Source organism: Microcebus murinus, chromosome 20 (genome assembly GCF_040939455.1).
Source record: "Microcebus murinus isolate Inina chromosome 20, M.murinus_Inina_mat1.0, whole genome shotgun sequence".
In the NCBI taxonomy this organism is placed as follows: Eukaryota; Metazoa; Chordata; class Mammalia; order Primates; family Cheirogaleidae; genus Microcebus; species Microcebus murinus.
Genome location: NC_134123.1, coordinates 5239477 through 5261766, shown reverse-complemented (window position 1 = coordinate 5261766; position 22290 = coordinate 5239477). Strand labels below are relative to the sequence as shown.

Genomic DNA, 22290 nt, shown 5'->3' with positions numbered 1-22290 from the left:
AGTAGAGACGGGGTCTCGCTCTTGCTCAGGCTGGTTTTGAACTCCTGACCTTGAGCAATCCGCCCGCCTCGGCCTCCCAAGAGCTAGGATTACAGGCGTGAGCCACAGCGCCCGGCCTATTAACATCCTTTTAATAAGCATTGAGTTGTTGCTAATTTTTTAGTATTTCAAACAATGCTGCAATTATGCTCTTGTACATGTCTCCATGCATCCTGTGTGAAAGGAGGCTCTTCCAGGGTATGTGTGCAGAGAGCAATAGCTCAGAAGTAAGGCAAAGGCTTTGCTAGCTGTGCTCACTTTTGCTCATTGTTCTCCCAGTGACTGTCTCCATTTACTCACCCAACTCCAAGATAGACTTCCATTTCTCCACATTTTTATCAAAACTTGACATTTTCAGACATTTTAATTTTTGCCAGTCAGGGAGATATGAAATGCCTTCTAGTTTTTCAATTTATAATTCCCCAAGTTCCAGGAAGCTTAAGCTAGTTTTCATGTTTCATAATACTTCAGATTTCTTCTGTGAACTATCTGTAATATCCTTTACTCATTTTTTTCGAGGTTCTTTGCCTTTTTGCATGGATATGTACATGTCCTTTACCGGATCTTTGTTAATAATTTATGAATTATTTGTGTTTCAAGTACTTTTATCTCACTCTATAACTATATTTTTAGCTTGGCTGGTGAGTTTTGTTGAGCTACCAAAATTTATAAATTTAATGTCAAATTTATTAAGTTTTTCCTTTGAGATTTATTTTTTTGTGTGTGTCTTGAGAAAATCTTTTTGTATTCATAGGTCTTACAGATTCTTTTATCTGAAGTTCTGAAGCTCTCCCTTGTACATTTAAGTTTTTATCTGGAATTTACTTTTCATGTATGGCATGAGATAGGGATCTAATTTCATTTCCCTTTCCATGTAGATAACCAGTTGCCCCAGCACTACTCTTTTGTCATTGATTTATGTCTTTTGTCGCCTCTGTGATAGGCTAAGATTATCTATATGCATGGATCTGTTTCTGGGCTCTCCAATCTATTCTGTTGGACTATTCGTCTATTCCTATGTCAGACCTACATTGTCTTAATTATTCTCACTTTATACAAATACTTAATATCTGGTAAGACACATTATCTTATTTTGCCCTTTTTCAAAACGGTTCTAACTGTTCTTGATGATCATTCACTCTTCAAGATAAACTGTACAATTGGCTTGTCAAATTCCATGGAAAGTTCTGTTTTACGGTTTTGGTTGGCATTACATTGCACTTATTGATTACTTTGGAGAGGATTGACTGTCATTTAATTTATGAACATAGTATATCTTCTTTTTTCAGGTCTTCTATGGCTTTCAGTAATGTTTCACAATTTTTTCTAAAAGGGCTTGTGCATCTTTCATTATATTTGTTCCTATGTATGTTATGTTACTTTTGTGAATAGTATTATTTTTCTAATTTGTTATTTCCATCATAGAGAAGCACTGTTTTTTTCTTTATGAGCATATTATTCTCTCCTTTTCCAGTAGATGGCAGTAAAATACATTAAGATTTCATTATTAAGTTTTTTTTTTTTCAATTTTTTTCCCTACTGAAATTAAAATGATTTTTATATTTAAAGGTATTGGTTATGAAGTATTTCTAAATTATCTCCCTTTGTTCCATTTAGGAGGATAGAAAGAAGCGAGATCGAGACCGTGTGGAGAATGAGGCAGAAAAAGACCTCCAGTGTCACGCCCCTGTGAGATTAGACTTGCCTCCTGAGAAGCCTCTCACAAGCTCTTTAGCCAAACAGGAAGGTTAGAATAACTCTGAATAAACTATCCTGAATGATGGGCTTAAACTGTTATAGCCAGGGAAAGTGACTAGGTTTTAGTTTCTGAAGTTTAAAAGCTTTGTAATTAAGTAGTTTTTTGTTTTGTTTTGTTTTGTTTTGTTTTTTTTGAGACAGAGTCTCACTTTGTTGCCCAGGCTAGAGTGAGTGCCGTGGCGTCAGCCTGGCTCACAGCAACCTCAATCTCCGGGGCTCAGCGATCCTACTGCCTCAGCCTCCCGAGTAGCTGGGACTACAGGCATGCACCACCATGCCTGGCTAATTTTTTGTATATATATTTTTAGTCGGTCAATTAATTTATTTCTATTTTTGGTAGAAACAGGGTCTCGCTCAGGCTGGTTTCGAACTCCTGACCTTGAGCAATCCACCCGCCTCGGCCTCCCAAAGTGCTAGGATTACAGGCGTGAGCCACCACGCCCGGCCTTAAGGAATTTTTTGTGTGGGGGTTTTCTTATTTCTGTTTCACTGCAGAAGAGCTTTAAATTAGCTTGAAATTTGAATTGATATTCTCAGACATCAACATATTTTTAACACAAATGGAATTTCTATATGAGATAATTTTATAACCAATATAGATAAATCATATAGAAAAATTATACTCTCTAATCCTTTTTTAACCACTGTTTTCCTTTCTTCTTTGCTTTAGAAGTAGAACAGACACCCCTTCAAGAAGCTTTGAATCAGCTGATGAGACAATTGCAGAGGTAAATATTTTTCCAGCATTTTTATGACATAGAAATTGAAATGGTAAATGTGTAGGATCCAAACCACTTCTTCATTTTTGATTATTTAAAGCCACATTCTGTGGCCTAAATCCAAATGTACTTGATTTTAAAGTGGATAGTAAATATTTTGCCTGGCAATAGAAGTACTCCAGGAGGAGAACTTTTAGATGTTCTTACTTGGTTTGTTTTAACTGGCAACTTGAAGGGTATTGGCACATTTCTCTTTATCTAAAGTAATTTCTGATGTTAAAACTTTAGGAATAAACAGTACAGATATTTCCACTTTGCTAACAGATGAAAGTACCTTCTATATATTTGTGCAGTACTTATCATGCCATGAGTGTTCAGTAATTATTAAGTCTGAGAGAGAAAACAACATACCATAAATAGGATTTATGACTCTATATTAAATGCAGAACTTTGTTCTGAAAATTTTAATATCTAGATTAAACCAATGTTAAGTTCTTAAAAGGAAAAAGAATAATTCAATCTTCATTAAAATATTTATTTTGTAATAAATATTTATATTTATTTATTTTAAATATTTTAAATATATATTTTATAAAATCAATATTTATTAAAATATTTATATATTTATTTTCTTTACTCAGAATTTAAATTTTCAACTCAAAGATATTTGTATTGTAGAGGAGTCATGATTACAGGGCATACATTCTAACAGTGAACTTTTCACTGTGTTGTACTTATATGTCAACCTAGAAGACATTATAAATAATTTTTTCTTTTTTTTTTTTTTTAGTTGACAGCAGCCTGTATCTGTATTTTTTTTCTTTTTTTTTTTTTAGTTGTATAAATAATTTTTTAAGATAAAGTCTCTAGCGTGATCTGTATTCAACACTTAATTAGCTTTTTAGTTAAGATCAGCAGTTACTAGCCTCTCTTCTTTATGGTGTTAACAGAGTAGTTGAGAAAATTACATATCTAGCCTTTACAGTTACTTGTCCCAAAGGAGTGAGCAGGTTTTGTGTGTTCCATTCCAGTTACAAGGTTTAATAACTATAAAGTGTTTTGGCTGCCTGTTAGTTTTATTTCTTGTAACATTAGACCAGAATATAGATTAGTGATGTCAGCCTAGTCTCTCCAATTAGGTGACCTTAATTCTTTAAAGAAGACATTCAGACATCCAATGGGTATATGAAAAATGCTCAACATTGCTAATCATAAGGGAAATGCAAATGACTGTTATCAAAAAGACAAAAAATAACAAATGCTGGCAAGGATGTGGAGAAAGGAGAACTCATACACTGTTAGTGGGAATGTAAATTAGTACAGCCATTATGGACAATAGATGGAAGGTCCTCAAAAAATTAAAAATAAAACTACCATATGATCTAACAATTCAACAACTGAGTGTATATCCAAAGGAAAGGAAATCAGTTTATTGAAGAGTTATCTGCACTCCCATGTTAATTACAGCATTATTCACAATAACCAAGATACGGAATCAAACTAACTGTTCATCAACAGATGAATGGATTTTTTAAAATGGGGTATATACACACAATGGAAAGAACAAAATCCTGTCATTTGCAACAAGGATGAACCTGGAGGACATTATGTTAAGTGAAATAAGCCAAGCACAGAAGAACAAATGCTGCATAATCTCAGTCACATGTGGAATCTAAAAAAGTTGATCTCATAGAAGTAAGTAGAATAGTGGTTACCAAAGACTGAAGAGAGTAGAGAGAAGGGGAGGGGCTAGGGAGAAGTTGCTCAGCAGGACAAAGTTATAGTTAGGAGGAATAAGTTCTGGCATTCTGTTGCACAGTAGTGTGACTATAGTCACTAAATAAAATATACATCAAAATAGCTAGAAGAGAGGATTTTGAATGTTCTCACTATGAAGAAATGACAAGTGTTTGAGGTGATAGATGTGCTCATTACTCTGATTTGATCATAACTCGATGTATTAATGTATTATGTCAAAATATCTCATTGTACCCCATAAATTTATACAGTTATATGTCAGTTGCTAAGAACATTTTGGAAATTAGAACCCAGAGTCATATTCTTTTGATTGGCTTTATTTTTTTTAATTTCAGCATGTCATGGGGGTATAAATGTTAAGGTTACGTATATTGCCGATGCCCCCCCTCCCCCTTTGAGCCAGAGCTTCAAGCGTGACCATCCCCCAAACATTGCACATCTTACTCGTTACGTTTGTATATACCCATCCCCTCTTCCCCCCTCCCACCTGCCCGACACCCTAATTAGCTTTAGTGATTGGATGATTCTTCCTCTTTTAAGGCTCAGAGCTAAGCCTGGTTAAATAGTACCAGATTGATCAAATCTGGTAATAATATTTTTGGTCAAAACTAGGTGTGGCTCCATATTAAAATGACTAATTTTAGGGAGTGTAGATAATTTGCTCTGAAAGGTAGTTGGAAGGGGTCATCCAGAGATAAATTCTATCATTATTCACAGTAACAGCTATGGACAATACACATTTTGATGCATAAATTTCTGACTGGATATGTCTTCTTATTGTCATAAAAAGTCTCTCCACTTAGGCATCCTGGTATGAAAAAAGGCAGTTTCACATAGACCTGAATTCAGATTCCAGCTCTTTTTTTTTTTAAGACTAATCAAGTGCAATAGTGAGAAGAGGGAAAAGTTGTAGAACAAGTAGTTCAATCTGTAACTGTAGCAATCAAGTGAGATAACTCACTACCTTCATACCATCCCCAGCTGTCTTTTATTAGATTTATGCCCCAGAACAAATGCTTTTGCCCTGTCTGAGCCTCAGTATCCTCATCTCCAAGTGAGGATCCCACCATTTTGATGGCTCTTGTGAGGATTAGATATAAAATATGTCCAGTACCTACAGGCACTCACCACTATATGCAGCTAATTTTTTTTTTCTTTTTTTGATAGAGACAGGGTCTCACTGTGTTGCCCAGGCTGCCTTAATCCATCCTCCTGCCTTAGCTTCCTAGAGTGCTGGGACCACAGGCATAAGCCACTGTGCCTAGCCACAAGGACCTTTTTTTTTTTTTTTTCTTTTTTTTTGAGACAGAGTCTCGCTTTGTTGTCCAGGCTAGAGTGAGTGCCGTGGCGTCAGCCTAGCTCACAGCAACCTCAAACTCCTGGGCGTAAGCGATCCTTCTGCCTCAGCCTCCCGAGTAGCTGGGACTGCAGGCATGCGCCACCATGCCCGGCTAATTTTTTATATACATATCAGTTGGCCAATTAATTTCTTTCTATTTATAGTAGAGACGGGGTCTCGCTCTTGCTCAGGCTGGTTTTGAACTCCTGACCTTGAGCAATCCGCCCGCCTCGGCCTCCCAGAGAGCTAGGATTACAGGCGTGAGCCACCGCGCCCGGCCTAGGACCTTTTTCTTTAATGTCAGTTTTTTGAGCACCCCTACTTACACATGAAAAAACTTGTATCCATTGATTGAGAAAATATGCATACATGATGAGGAATGCTGGCCTATTAGTTAGAAACTAATATGGATGATTGTAAACATGCATTCATGATGACTATTTTTGCCTTTTCCCCTATGGTTGATAAAAATATATATATGCAGTACTAATCTCCCAAAGGCCAAAATATTGGTCAGTTAGTCTGGGATGTTTAGTTTGCTTCATTTTTCTCTATGTAGGAGGTACTATTAGGCTGCATTAATTAATCAGGCTGCATATTTTAAAAGATCTTAGTTGTGTTAAGGGTACAACTAACGTGTAAGAAATCCTTGTTATTAAATAGTTATTAGTCTTTAAAATCGCTTCTTCATACAAACTGAAAGACAGAACAAAAAAAAAAAAATCGCTTCTTCAGTTTTCAGTTAAAAACATGTCAGCTTACTACAAACTCTTCCGACATCCAAAGGAATGTAGAAAGACTTTAGATGAAGTCTGCTGACTTCTGCTCCGAGCTACGCCTAGACCAGTAGACTTGTTTGTAATAGAAATAAAATATAACATTGCCTTTGCAAATCTTCACAGAAAAGACCCAAGTGCTTTCTTTTCATTTCCTGTGACTGATTTTATTGCTCCCGGCTACTCCATGATCATTAAACACCCGATGGATTTTAGTACCATGAAAGAAAAGATCAAGAACAATGACTACCAGTCCATAGAAGAACTAAAGGTAATTATAATTATTTGTTTTGATTGGAGAAGTAGACTGAACTATAATGCAGAGTAACATCTGTTAAATTAGGGGTCAAACTCTATATTCCTATATACACAAAATCCTGGTGGTAGATATATGCATAACTGGTACTCAGAATCTTTCTGATTGACCTTTTATTTTGCAAAGAGTTAAGTTGATTTTAAAATCCAAAATCTTTGTATTTTTGTGGTTTAGAAAACGTTATGAGCTCGGTGATGGAAAATCAGGTGATAGAAGCCATCTGCTATCTTTTATTTTTTTTGTCTTTGGTGAAATTTTTAGTTCGGTGTGTGTTCTACAGTATGTTTTCCCTAAACTTAAAAATGACAAGATGTTATTTTTTAATTTCAATTCAAGTAAAATTGATGTTTTAATAGAAGTTGAATTAGAATAGTTTTCTATAGACATATAAGGTATGCATATCTTATAAAACAGAGAATAAATTGGCTTCTCCAAAAAACTAAAAAGAAATTTAATTACATTTTTTTTTTTGAGACAGAGTCTCATTTTGTTGCCCAAGCTAGAGTGAGTTCTGTGGCATCAGCCTAGCTCACAGCAACCTCGAACTCCTGGGCTCAAGCAATCCTACTGCCTCAGCTTCCCAAGTAGCTGGGACTACAAGCATGCGCCACCATGCCCAGCTCATATTTTTCTATATATATTAGTTGGCCAATTAATTTTTTTCTATTTATAGTAGAGACGGGGTCTCTCTCTTGCTCGGGCTGGTTTCAAACTCCTGACCTCGAGCAATCTGCCTGCCTCGGCCTCCCAGAGTGCTAGGATTACAGGCGCGAGCCACCGCACCCGGCCACATTTTCTAGTTTGATGAAAATTAATTGTTCCCAGAATTCATTTTGGCTCTATTAGTTAGGCATATTTTCTTCAACTTTAAGAAGAGAATAAAAAACTTAAAGAGGCCAGGTGTGGTGGCTCACACCTGTAATCCTAACACTCTGGGAGGCTGAGGCAGGTGGATTGTTTGAGCTCAGGAGTTTGAGACCAGCCTGAGCAAAAGCGAGACCTCCTGTCTACTAAAAATCGAAAGAAATTAGCTGGACAACTAAAATTTATAGAAAAAATGAGCTAGGCACGGTGGCGCATGCCTGCAGGCGCAGCTACTCGGGAGGCTGAGGCAAGAGGATTGCTTGAGCCCAGGAGTTTGAGGTTGCTGTGAGCTAGACTGATGCCACGGCACTCTAGCCTGGGCAACAGAGTCACTTTGTCTCCCAAAAAAAAAACAAAAAAAACTTAAAGAACTTTTAGGTTCTTTCTGGGGGCCTTTAAGCCCCCAGGACAATGTATATGGCTAATGTTGTACTTGAGGTTTCTTTCCATCTTTAAATAGTCTTGGTATATGTCGATTTCAGGGGTACACTTTTCATTTTAATCTTTCAAATAAAAGGAACCATATGTGCTTAACATTTTCTGTGTATTAAACCACCACAAACTTAATTGATTTAGAAAATACTAATTTTACCTGTTTTTCCCACATAAACATAGTAGTGTTCACCTGGAAAATTAGATAGTAAACATTTTTTTTTTAATGGGTTCCCCCTCTGTTGCCTTGGGCTAGAGTGCATTGGCATTGTCATAGCTCACTACTGCAACCCCAAACATCTGGGCTCAGGTGATCCTCCTGCCTCAGACTCCCAGGTACCTGGGACTATAGGCACGTGCCACCATGCCCAACGTTTTTTGTTTTATTTTGTTTTTTGTAGAGATGAGATCTCACTTTGGTGCTCAGGCTGGTGTCGGACTCCTGGGCCTCCAGCGATCCTCCTGCCTTAGCTTCCTAAAGTGCTAGGATTACACGTGTGAACCACCGTGGCTAGCCTGTCTTTACTTGGTTTCTTTTTTTATCCACATGTTGATAAGCTGAGATTTATGAAGAACACCAGTATTTAATTGTCTTTGCTATTAATTTGAGTATATAGATAATATTCCACTTACTCCGAATTACATTCTTTCTTAGAGAAATGGAAACTTTTCTCAACTTTTCATCTGGTGAAAATTAGGCTAAAACTGTTTATTTCAGCATATTTCTGACCTTACTGTTGCTTAATAGAAAAGAATTTTCTCAATTATTTGGGTTTTTTTCTTTCTCTGAACAATTTTCTTCTGATCTCTCTCTTGTGATAAGAGGAGAGAGTAAAAGTGTGCCCCCTGGCCGGGCGCGGTGGCTCACGCCTGTAATCCTAGCTCTCTGGGAGGCCGAGGCGGGCGGATTGCTCGAGGTCGGGAGTTCAAAACCAGCCGGAGCAAGAGCGAGACCCCGTCTCTACTATAAATAGAAAGAAACTAATTGGCCAACTAATATATATAGAAAAAATTAGCCGGGCATGGTGGCGCATGCCTGTAGTCCCAGCTACTTGGGAGGCTGAGACAGAAGGATCGCTTGAGCCCAGGAGTCTGAGGTTGCTGTGAGCTAGGCTGACGCCACGGCACTCACTCTAGCCTGGGCAACAAAGTGAGACTCTGTCTCAAAAAAAAAAAAAAAAAGTGTGTCCCCTGAGTGTTTTTAAGCAGGTTCGGGTTTATCAGAATTGAAGTGAACTGATTTTTAACTCTGAAGTTCTCTACATTATTATACTTTTTTCTAGGGAAGGCTCAACAGTCTGAAGTCATAATTACTAACTTATTCAGCTCATTAGGCTGTTAAAATCACAAAGAAAGCGCACGTGTGTGCGTGCTCGCGTATGTGTATATATCTCAAAAGTGTTGAGCCAGACATAGTGGCTCACACCTGCAATCCCAGCACTGTGGGAGGCCACAGTGGGAGGATCACATGAGCCCAGAAGTTCAAGATTATAGTGCACTATGATCACACCCCACTGCACTACAGCCTGAGCAACAGAGTGAGACTCTGTCTCTAAAAAATAAATTTTAAATAATCTACATATTGTCTTAACAAATCGGACTGGTGATCATTAGAACAATCCAATACTCTATTACCAGTTATAAACCAAATGGTCATTTAGTATGAGTGTACATAGTCATCTAGTGTCTCTGCCCACTTACATTTCCTGCCCCCAAATATATATTTAATAATTCTTAGTATAATGGAAGGTTTTCAGAATATCTATAGCAAGGGTCTTTAATCTGGGGTCCTTTGGGTAGTCATGGATGAGCCTTTAGGGGGCCCAGGAACCTGCTAAAATTACGTGAACATTTCTTTGTTCATCTCCTGTCTGTATACCCTTGAGGAGTGTCTCCATAGCTTTCATGAGATTCTTAGAGATCCAATACCCAGAAAAATCCTAACGAATTAGAGACTTAGCCCAAACTGAAGATCACATATACTTCATCCAATTAAATAACAAATTTGTTGTGACCCCTCAGTCAGTCTTCTCATATACTTTTATATAGAATTCAGTCTACCTATTTTTGTTCCATTTAAGTGTTCTAAGTTGTCATCACTAACTATTAAATAGTGGAATTTGAATGGTTTTGGTTTTGAAGGAATTTGTGGGGGGTGGATTCTTTTTCATTGGATTCTTACCACTTTAACTTAGTAAGGCCCTGGCATAATTGCTCTCACATTTATACTTGTAAAAATTATTTAACCATGAAAAAATGCAATGGGATCAAGTTCTCTAGTATATGTACATACTTTGAAATTTAAGCCAAAAATACAGGTTTGATAATTTGGCTATTCTAGTATATGTTTTAATTCCTTGAAGTTGTATGGTTTATTTCTCATTGGCATGATTTTGCAACATTCTGCAAATTATGTTTAGTTTATGATAGTATCCAAACACTTAAAAGAAGAATAGTGTAAATGTTTTAACATTTTTGCTCAGTTAATTTGAATTTGGCAAGAAATATTATGGTAATTTAGCACTGTTCCATGTTTTCAGTTAAGATTTGAAATAAAATATTTAATTCCTCAATGGAAACTTAAATGCTTGTTTTAAAACTAAGAGTAATATTTTTTAATTACATTAACTACTCAGCAAAGATTATTAAATGAGATAGAAATATTTTCTTTACATTCTTTTTGTGTACAGTAAGATTATACTGAAGAAACTCATTTAAAAATTTATTTCTGGGATCTAAAGTTTATACAGAGTTACAATAAAATGTTTAAGAATTTGGAAAAGAATGTTGTAACATATTTAAATTTAGCAATATTTGTTTTGTTGGTGAGTCTTAAAGCTTAATAAATTGCTATTAGTATTGTTTAGTAAATAATGAAAGAAAAGGATGTTGCTGTTTTTTAGAGTTTTTTTTAAAGTTTTTTAGTGGCCCTGACCTATATGGCTTCAGACTGGGCGCTGGGGAGTTTGTTTTGTTGTAATACATTTTCCCCCTTCATATTCTGTCTGCAGGATAACTTCAAACTAATGTGTACTAATGCAATGATTTACAACAAACCAGAGACCATTTATTATAAAGCCGCAAAGAAGCTGTTGCACTCAGGGATGAAAATTCTTAGCCAGGTAAAGGAACCTCTTCATCATAAATAATAAAATCTATATTTTATATGTTTGCTGGTCTTAGTGACAAAGATCAATATTGATTTTATTTTATTAGCAGCTCATATTAAAGTAGGAGAAATACTAAATGAAAAAATTTCAATAAAGAGAAGAAAATTAAGGCAGGAATAATCTCATTTGGGATTGATATAAATAAATATTAACAATCTCTTGTACTTATTTCTTCAGAGGCTTTTGAATTGATATTTACCAGATAGACTTAATTTTGCTATGGGCAACATAATTTTGCTGTGGAAGAAATATCAACCTGAATTCCAGAATAAGACTGGATGAAATAAGAGACCTTTTATGAGGAAAGAAAGCTCTCTGTTTCCACTTGCAATGATTGAATCTAATGTTCTGGTCAGTCCTGTGCTTCTGGATAAAGCATAGAACTTCCAGTAGAAAGAAAATGCCGTCATGTACTACATAAGATGTTTCAGTGAATGGACAGACCATATATAGGTATATACCACTAACTTATTTTTGTGCTTTTGCTCTGTTTAGATACACAATTACTTACCATTGTGTTACACTGCGTCGTGTTACAGTACTCAGTACAGTAACATGCTGTGTAGGCTTGTAGCCTAGGAGCAGTAGATTATACCATAAAGCCCAGGTAGCTATACCCTCTATTTTTTTTTTCTTTTTTCCTCTCCCAAAATGATGCAAACATAAGCTATACCCTCTAGGTTTGTGTAAGTATACTCTATGATGTTCACACAATGACAAACTCACCTACTGACACATTTCTAGGTATTCACGTCATTAGGTGATGTGTGATGATATACAAATGAGAAATAATTTGGAAGTAAATTAAAGCCACCTCTCCACAAGAGCACACTCTTCCTTGAAGGACACGGATGGATGTGTAGTAAGGCATTTGAAGGGGGCGAAGTGTGTGCACAGGCACAGACACATCATCGTGAAGCTCTGCGTAAGAGAAGTTAAAGCTGAGATACTGTAGATAGTGGCAAAACATTATCTTCCGAGAGTAACAGCTGATGAAAAACCTTAGAGGATAACCTGAGGTGATCACTATATGCATCTGCTGGGAGAAAGAAATCACGGGATAAGTCACATCTTTTGAGGTTTCCCAGCTCTGTGTAGGATGAACCTACTGGTAAGAGAATACTATAGGGAAACTAATCGAGGATGATCCTGGCACCAGACCATGACAGGCAGGCAGAAGACTAAGTTCTAGTTTTAGCTTTCTTCCACTAACCCGTGGACCAGGCACCACATTAACTACCCTGGGACTCTGTTCTCCTCTGGAAAGAAAGGTTTGATTTGTGATCTCCAAGATTATTTCTAGCATTAACGTTCTGATTCTAGGTAAGAGCTAAGAGTAGGGAGGATACTATGAAAAAGAACAGCGAGATAGGAGAGGGATTTTACAAGGAAGATATGAGTGAGTGTGATATACAAGAAAAGGAGAAAGGAATCAGAATTGAGAGCTTGAGCTTAGACTCAGGAAAGTTAAAGGGTCGATAGAAATGAGTCACATGTTGTATATGATTTTCTGATTTTTATAAGAGTAATCTGTATTACAGTTTTACATTTAAAGAAATGCCTTGGTGTTTAAATAGCTGAGTGTCTGTGTGCTTGGCTCTGAGAGATTCTTGGATTCACTTAACTAAGGAAAGAAAAACATTTGGATTGATAATTATTTTTGTACTCTAGTATTTGGACAACATCAGTTCCCACACTTTCCTAAAGACTTAGGATACTGTAAGCCAGTTACACATCTTGGGCAAAATTTACTGGAAAGAGGAATATAAAATGTTTATACCATTCTTTGTAAAAAGGCTCTCAGAATCTAGAACCAAGCCATATTCCAGGTTTAAAAACGTAGAAATCCTTGTTATTGTATTTGAAGTAAAAGTGCATTCAGCAAATATAGTCTTTGGTCACCCCAAAATGTGTACATTGAATTGGGGGAGGAGAGTCTACTTTGATTTAAAGGTATCTTCTCTTCCTTAAATAATGTAGTTAATTCAACATGCAAAGGATTCCAATAGCTCTTGAATTTTACTGAGGATGGAATGATTAGAAGCACAGAAAATAAACCTGTCTCCACTTTCCCATCTCCTTCTGCCCTCCTCCCTCTCCCCCCCCTTCTGTCTCTCTCTCTCTCTTCAATGTTTTTCAGATCTCTTCCTGTTGAGGAGCCCTGCCCATCCTGTGTTATAGCTTCCTATTGACTGTTCTCTCCACCCTGATGGGAGGGATCATTACAACAGTGATTTTTAAATGTTTAAATTTAGACTTTCTGAATTAACTTTTCTAATAGTAGTTAGTGCTACCAAGAGAGCCCAGCACACCCACCAGTGAATGGTGTCTTTTCAAAGATAACTGTTTTTGAATGTTCATTAAAAAGATTGTGGAGTAATCATTCATCCTTTTTTCAGTTACACCCAAATAGTGACTATTAGTAGACATGTTATTTTTGTAAAGACTAAACAGATGAAGGATAACTCTTTTTGTTGCCTGAGTAAATATTTGAGTAGAATGCTGCGTTATAATGTGAATAAACAGTACAAACAGTACAATGTGTAGTGGCTTTGGAGTCAGACCAGTCAGGGTTCAAGTCCTGGCTATACCCTATTAGAAGCTGTGGGATCTTAGGTCATGTAACCTTTCTCAGCCTTTTTCCTCTACCATAAAATAAGGATAATAATAGTACTTACCTCATAAGCGTTATGCCTAATATGTGGGTGAGCACTCAATAAATGTTAGCTATATTAATAGCAAAATATCAGTTCTTTTAATCATTTAATATTATAAAATTGGGGATCAATGAACAATATGCTGACTTGGAGACATTTTAATTACCAAAAAAAAAAAAAAAGACAGCATTGCTTTCAAAGTAAAATTAAAACATTCTTTCCTGTGGCTTGTTTCTAAATTTAGGAAATTCCTCTAATTGAAATATTTTAATTTTATACATGGCAGGTTAAAAAAATTCCAAATAGTCTTGATATAGGTTCTGCTTTAAAATTTTAGAATGAAAATAAAAAGGTTATTGAGAACTCTGTAGTCTAAGCCTATTTGTTCAGCCAACATTTACTGAGTACCTACTATATGCCAGCCCTTATTTTGGGTCCTAGGCATGCAGAGATGAGTGAGACATGCACAGAGGAACATAGAGCAGTTACAGAAATAATCAAACTCACTGATACTTTTAGAGTGGGTAGCAAAGTAAGACATGGGGTTTTTAAAAATCAAATTGGCTTTTATTTTTTGAAAGACAGGGTCTCATTCTGTCACCCAGGCTGGAGTGCAGTGGCGTCATTGTAGCTCACTGCTGCTTCAAACTCCTGGGCACAGTTGATCCTCCTGTCTCTGCTCCCAAGTAGCTGAGACTACAGGTGTGTACCACCATGCCCAGCTAATTTTTTAATTTTATTTTTTGTAGAGACAAAGGTCTTGCTGTGTTGCCCAGGTTGCTTTTGAACTCCTGGCCTCAAGTGATCCTGCTTCCTCCTTGGCCTCTCAAAGCTCTGGGATTATAAGCATGAGCCACCATGCCTAGCTGGCTTTTCTTTTTAAATGATATTATTCAGTTTGTCAAGGATTCAGAGAAACTGTCAAACACTAATATAAATTGATGTAACTTTTCAGGAAAGCAGTTTGGCCGTAAGTATCAAAAGCCTTAGAAATACTCATTCTCTTTGACTTAGTATTTCTTTTTCTAGGAATGTATTCTAGGGAGAGAGAGATTCCTACCTAGAGAGATTTATTTACAGTAATATTCGTGGAACTTTTATTTGTAAATAGTAGGAACTTGTTAATTAAATCAGGGTATATGCACAGGATTGACTGCATTGCAATTACTAAAAACATTTTTTAGGCTGGGCATGGTGACTCAGGCCTGTAATCCTAGCACTCTGGGAGGCCAAGGTGGGAGAATGGTTTGAGCTCAGGAGTTCGAGACCAGCCTGAGCAAAAGCAAGACTCCATCTCTACTAAAAAAATTGAAATTAGCTGGACAACTAAAAATTATATATATATATATATATATATATATATATATATATATATATATATATAAAGAATTAGCTAGGCATGGTGGTGCATGCCTATAGTCACAGCTACTCAAAAGGCTAAGGCAGGAGGATCGCTTGAGCCAGGAGTTTGAGGTTGCTGTGAGCTAGGCTGATGCCACAGCACTCTAGCTGGGCAACAGAGTGAGACTCTCTCAAAAAAAAACCCAAAAAACCATCTTTTAAAATATTTATTGATAGGGACAGGAAATGCTTATGATTTATTAACTGAAGAAAATGCTTTTTATCAAATATTTAATATAATTCCAGTTTGCTAATATATATAATGCTAAGAAAAGTACTGAAACAATAAACCTGTTAGTACTGTTCCTCTCTGGATTAAGGTTTTTAGTTTCTCCTCTACCCATATCTTTATTTATGTATGATAAAATGTGTTGCTTTAGCTGGGCTCAGTGGTACACAGCCTGTAATACCATCTACTTGGGAGGCTGTGATGGGAGGATTGCTTGAGCCCAGGATTTCAGAACCAACCTGAGCAACATAGTAAGACCCCATCTCAAAAAAAATTAAAATTAATAAAAATAAAATATATTGCATTTAAGATTGCTTTAAAAGTCTAGCAAAAATATCAGAATTGGTTCTTAAGGATCTCGCCGTCTGCACCACTAACACGGCATAGTGTGGTGAGAAAAGGCCTGTCGTGAGGTAACAAGAGGCCTGATCTTAGTTGCTGGTTTTGTGACCTTAGGTGAGTCATTTGGTGTTTCTGGGATGCATTGTTCTTGTTTGAATAACCTCTGGTCCTTTCCAGTTCTTAGTTTCTATTATTCTTTAAAAGTCTTCCCTGCTGTTTTTATGTAGCCCTAAAGAGACTAGACTCCATATTTTATCCAGTGACAACTCTCAGAGTTAAAAGGCAGAGTAAGTCAGTAGGAACGAATTTGCCTCTTTAAAATTTATCCAGAAACCTCAACCCTTAAGCACAAATGAAAATTTTGCAGCACATCATTGCAGTGGAAACAAGACTTCTTAGTAAGAACATTATGCACTCTGAAAAAGGAAGTCAGCTATCGACCTTTTATTCTCACAGCATGTTGTTTTCACACACAGCAAATGCCGTAGTTATTAGTGATCACTGTAGGATGCTAGATCATAGTGGTATTTCACATGCTCACATGCTTTAGGTTTTATTTTTTTTTCCCCACTTTTAGGACTATCATAACGAACCATGCTTTAGGTTTTAAAATACCTCATAATTCTTAAGTTTCACAAGATTAGCCAGTCTTTAAAATATAAAATGTTAACACACTATTAAACTAAATTTTATTTTTTCAGTACTACAGAGAATACTAGTCTTAATTCATACCTTCTCTTCTGTTAACATACTGATGGTACAATAAAGTTGTAAAGCTTTCTCTTACATTGGAAATTAAATTATAAAAATGGAAGGAATAGACATTATTGTCTTGCTTACTAAACATAGTAGTCTCTTGGTATAATTACATGTAATTGTTTTTCCTCCCTGGTTAAGGATAGGAGAAGGGCAAACGCTTATGGGGAAAAAATGCATTACTTTAAAAGTTAATGATTGGTAAACAATAAGAATATTTTTTAATATTTTTAGGAAAGAATTCAGAGCCTGAAGCAGAGCATAGACTTCATGGCAGACTTGCAAAAATCTCGAAAGCAGAAAGATAGATCAGACACCTCGCAGAGCGGGGAGGACGGTGGCTGCTGGCCAAGAGAGAAGGAAGTCTCTGGAGACGCCGAAGCACAAGCCTTCAAAAGTCCCAATAAGGAAAATAAAAAGTAAGGAATCTTTGAAATAATAAGGTTAAGCTGTCTTTTTCAAGCCTTAAGGGGGGAAAATACTGATTCAGGGCCTGACTTGGGAAGACATGTCCTAGTATGTCAGTGGTGGTGGGTTTTTGGCATGAAAGTCCATTTTGATGACGTGATATCCATCTTCTCATACAAAGCACTGTATGGAATTGTCCAAACATAGTTCTGAATGTATATTCTTAAAGTAGTTTTAAAACCGATAAATTATCCTTAGGGGCTCATCTTGTCAGTGAGTTTATTTAAACAGAACTATTTGTTTAAAAAAAATGTATATTCATTACCTCACTCCATAAAGAAGCAAAGAGTTCACAGGAATGCAGTTAAAGCTGCCTGCTAAATAGATGGGCTGTCACCGAGATGCATGCATGTTTTCCACTAGACGTCAGCTGGTGGGAGCAGTGATGAACCACTGATCCTCCCAGTCAGGACCCAGCAAGGCCAGCAGCAGCCGTGCCCGTCCACTCACACCACTGACAGCCAGCCCCGACTGCCCAGCACCTCCCTGGCAACTTTGGAGAAGGCTGTAGTTTACAGTTAGGATTTCTGCTGTCATAATGCAAAGAAAGTAAACTTGTGACAAATTTCTTTGTTCTCTTCCTAAGATTTACACATTTTAAATGTCTGTTTATCTTGTTTTTGAAAATCGAACTTTTGCGCTCGCTTCAGCAGCACATATACTAAAATTGGAATGATACAAGAAGATTAGCATGGCCCCTAAATTGAAAAAAAATTGAACTTTAAAAAAGCAAATTATATACTTCTTCCCCTTCAAAATAATGTTTGAGGTAGCATTCATGTTCGTGAATGTGCCCAGAAAAACATTTAAGACAAGTAACACTGGACAAATAAGGGAGAGAAATAGCATATTAAGTGTGCCTTACTGCTTGTGTGTTGTTAGGGTCCTTTACCAGGTCATTAAAATAGGTGACAGTAAAATGCCTCCACTTCACTTGTATTCATGTTTAGAATTCATTTTAATATTTTCATGTTGTTTATCTTTTTTTTTTTTACTTAGTATTAATGTGTGTTTTCAGGAAAGACAAAGATATGCTTGAAGATAGGTTTAAAAGCAATAATTTAGAAAGAGAGCAGGAGCAGATCGACCGCATCGTTAAGGAATCTGGAGGAAAACTGACCCGGCGGCTTGTTAATAGTCAGGTGATTGAACTTTTCCTTTTTTTCCCATCTATCTACTAATATGAGTCATCTGAAACTTGAAGTTTTCAATTGCTTGTGTGCTTTTAATCTATATCTGCCATAGAGCTCTTTTAACACTATAACACTCAACAGTAGAAAAATTAATAATGGACAGATAGTCCCCTACTTAGGATGTTTTGACTTTACAAGGGGTTTCTCAGATTTCTCATGCATTTCCAACTTAACGATATTTTCAACTTACTATGGGTTCATTTGGACATAACCCATTGTAAGTTGAGGAACATCTGTATTTGTTTGTAAAGTACTTGATTAATCTTATCCTCTGTTACTAGATTTTTTTAAAAAATGAAGTTAATGTGTTCTAAAATTAGAAAGTGAACTGCATACTTTAAGCTTACCAGAAAATATACTCTGGTCGTTTGAAATCCTATTGTTTAGCACATGTATTTTAAAACCAAGTAGATTCATATATGACTTTGAACTAGTCACTCCCTTTCCCTGATCCTCCCTTTTTGATAGAGTTGGGAGAACTAGGTAGCCCACACAGCTCTTTAAAATTCTGGCATTTCCTTAACCTCCATTTCCTTAGTCCATCAACACCTATATACATGAAGACAGATGAAAAAGTCAGTATTTGAGTTTGATAATGATAGCCACCTACAATATTAGTTTGATTAAAGTAAGATTTCCTAGTGGGCTACATATATATATATATGGTACAGGTTGAGCATCCCTCATTCAAAATCCAAAGTGCTCCAAAATCTGAAACTTTTTGAATACCAACATGACGCCACAAGTGGAAAATTCCACACCTAATCTCGTGATGGGTGTACAGAATTATTAAAAATACCTAGAAAATTATCTTCAGGCTATGTCTATAAGGTGTATATGAAATATAAATGAATTTTGTGTCCCATCTCCAAGATACCTCATTATGGATATGCAGATATTCCAAAATTGGAGAAAAGTCTGAAATCCAGTGCATTTCTGATCTCAAGCATTTCAGATAATTAGTACTTGATCTATTTCTATGTATAAAACAGTTTATTCCATTTGAATACTTGTGGTCATTGCAGTGTGAATTTGAAAGAAGAAAACCAGATGGAACAACAACATTGGGACTTCTCCATCCTGTGGATCCCATTGTAGGAGGTAGGATCACAGAGTAAGACTGTGCATGAAATTGATACTATTTGTCCAAGAACAGTAGTAACCTGGTTTAACATTTTAAACAAGATCCTAAATATTGATAAATCCAACTATGTCATTATCCACAAAGAATTTGGCTAGAGCAGGCGTCCTGAAACTACGGCCTGCGGGCCACATGTGGGTGTTTTTGCCCATTTGTTTTTTTACTTCAAAATAAGATATGTACAGTGTGCATAGGAATTTGTTCGTATTTTTTTTTTTTTAAACTATAGTCTGGCCCTCCAACAGTCTGAGGGACAGTGAACTAGCCCCCTGTTTAAAAAGTTTGAGAACCCCTGGGCTACAGAGCATGCATGTACTTCATGGTAACAGCCAGCCTGACTTTCACTTCACCCTAAAGTAGAGACTATAGATCAGAATAGCCTTAAAATACAAAGTCCCTGAAATATTGTATACCCATCATCAACAAAGCCAAAAAATTTAGGCAGTAATTTCTAGCCCTGGTTTTAAAAGAACTGGTATATGTACTTGGTTATTTCTAGAGGTATCTCATACCCTCAGATTATTTATTTATAAATAAATTTAACTGCTGTTTTCCTTTCAGTGAAAAAAATTAATGTATATGCCACATAGTACCTTAATAAAATGGAGTATTTATACTAAATGACATTATGTCTTTCACTGTGGTCAGTAGAAAGTTTATAAAGGTTGGGAATCAGTGTTTTAGAACCTCAGTCATAGTTTTCTTTCTCAGATGATGTCTTAATGGAAATACAGGGAATATTTTGAAATTTGACACAAGAATAGGAACATTTTATTCTGAGGGGAAAATCATGTATTGTGATAAGCAAATGTGAGAACATTATTTAATATCCATTTTAATACTGTCATGAGAGATAATTGGGAATACAAAAATGAATGACAGAATTCTTACACTTAAGGGAGCAGTCATCAGTATTGTTTGATGTGGGCAGGTGCTATCTTAGGAGCTGTCAATAGAGCTGGGTATTTAGTAGGGAAAAAACAGGAGAGATGAGTCCCTTCCCCTTCAGTTCTGTGGGGAAGGGACAGGAGGAGGGCACAAACAAAAAATAATATTCATACAAAGACATGTCTGTCATGAATAAGTACTACAAAGGAAGAGAACACCTGTGATTGTGTATAACAGAAGGTACCTGCCTAATGTTTGGGGGTCAGGGGAGGATTCCTGAAGGAGGTGATGTTTAGGCTGATCCCCAAAAGGTGAGTAAGGGATGGGGGGGGGAGTAACAGGGAACAGCAGCTGAAAAAACCGTAACACAAGGAAGAGCCTAATACCCTTGAAGACTGAAAGGCAAGCCTGTTGATGTTCTCTAAAGGAGGTGAACACTAATAGAAGAACAGGAGCCAGTGCTGTGTTTTTAAAACAAAACTCATTTTCTACTTTGATGTGAATTTTTCCTAGCAGAATTTATATGGTCATAGGTCAGAGAAAATGCCACAGGATTGAGAACATTTTTTTAGTGTAGCTGTGGTAAAAATTTGGCAACAGGAGATGAAGTTAACTGATTTAAGTGACACCTGAAGATCTAGCCCTTTCTTTGAAGCCAGGCTGGTCTGTGCTGTTGGTCTGCTTTCCTGGGTTTCCTGCTCCTGTGGACACAATCAAACGTGGCCCAAGCTAACCTGACTCCTACACCACAGCAGGCCCCCTAGTGGGCCACTTCACTGGATTCAGGCAGAAGATGGCCCATCCATCTTCTCAGCTTCATCCCCTAGTACTGTCACTCATGAGGAAACCAAACTCCAGACTGATCACTGAGAAGGAGAGATCTGATTTAGATATTTGAAGTTTCTTATACCACACTGATCACCCATGGCAACAGCCTGTGTTCCAGGGTGATCGTGTTACAGAAACCAAGACTCTTCTTCAGAATATAAGACAGCCCTTTCTATTCAGAGGTCACATTTTCTCCTGATAGCATCCTTTTCAGTCCACCTTATGATTTCTGCCTGTGTCTCATATTCCTAGTTTCATTGCAGGGATTCATTCCTGGTTCACAGAGATCACATTTTTAAAGGCTGTTTTTCATTGCACTAAAACTATGCCTCTCATAGATACTATTTTATCATTAATGTATTAATATTATGAATTCATGTTCTTTAATCCAGGTATTTGCCCATACTCAGTCTTTGACTAATTTTTCTACTGATTTACTTTCATCTTAACATGAGAAGTCCCAGCTTTTAAGTGTTTTCTTGGTTTTTGTTTTCAATAAAAATCTTATTTTTAAGGGAAATGTAACATCAGTATAAAGAATTCCAGGAAGCAGGAGCATATAATGAAAAGGTCCAGGTTTTAGTCCTGGCTACATTTCTTGCCTTTCTAAGCTCTGATTTTTTTTATCTTAAAAATGGCTATAGTGGCTGGGAGAGATAGCTCACTCTTGTAATCCTAGCACTTTGGGAGGCCAGAATTTTGAGACCAGCCTGAGCAACGTAGCGAGACCCCATCTCTACAAAAAATATAAAAATTAGCTGGACATCGTGGTGCACACCCATAGTCCCAGCTACTCAGCAGGCTGACAGGGCGGATCCCTCGAGCCCAGAGGTTACAGTGAGCTATGATGGCACCTCTGCACTGTAGCCTGGGCAACAGAGCAAGACCCTGTCTTAAAAAATAGAGACAGAGAGGAAAAGGTAGAGTAAGGGCTATTACTACAACCTCTTCACAGTTATGTAGATGATGTGAAGTAATATACATGAAAACTCAGCAGTGTGCCCTGTGGATCATTACCACTTATGCCTCCTTCACTGTGCTCCTTGTGATGTTTTAGAACCAGGCTACTGCCCTGTGAGACTGGGAATGACAACTGGGAGACTTCAGTCTGGAGTGAATACTTTGCAGGGCTTCAAAGAGGATAAAAGAAACAAAGTAACTCCAGGTGAGGCTCCTCCTGCATAGTAGTCATGTTTTTTTCTCTTCTGCTTCGGGG

General features: G+C 36.9%; 1 protein-coding gene and 1 non-coding gene across 3 annotated transcripts in view; both read left to right on the top strand.

Moving 5' to 3' along the window:
- Positions 1-22290, top strand: part of BRD7 (bromodomain containing 7) — a 41577-nt gene that overhangs the window by 9213 nt on the left and 10074 nt on the right. For both annotated transcript variants that reach the window (XM_012788947.3, XM_012788948.2), the window contains exons 3-10: positions 1657-1786; positions 2468-2525; positions 6516-6660; positions 11013-11123; positions 16791-16975; positions 18043-18166; positions 19243-19318; positions 22132-22239. In XM_012788947.3, coding sequence (XP_012644401.2) covers positions 1657-1786; positions 2468-2525; positions 6516-6660; positions 11013-11123; positions 16791-16975; positions 18043-18166; positions 19243-19318; positions 22132-22239 — 937 coding nt within the window. The remainder of the gene's footprint in view (positions 1-1656; positions 1787-2467; positions 2526-6515; positions 6661-11012; positions 11124-16790; positions 16976-18042; positions 18167-19242; positions 19319-22131; positions 22240-22290) is intronic.
- On the top strand, positions 17662-17768 carry LOC142863000 (U6 spliceosomal RNA). The gene has a single exon (XR_012913889.1). It is a non-coding gene; the product is annotated as a U6 spliceosomal RNA (small nuclear RNA).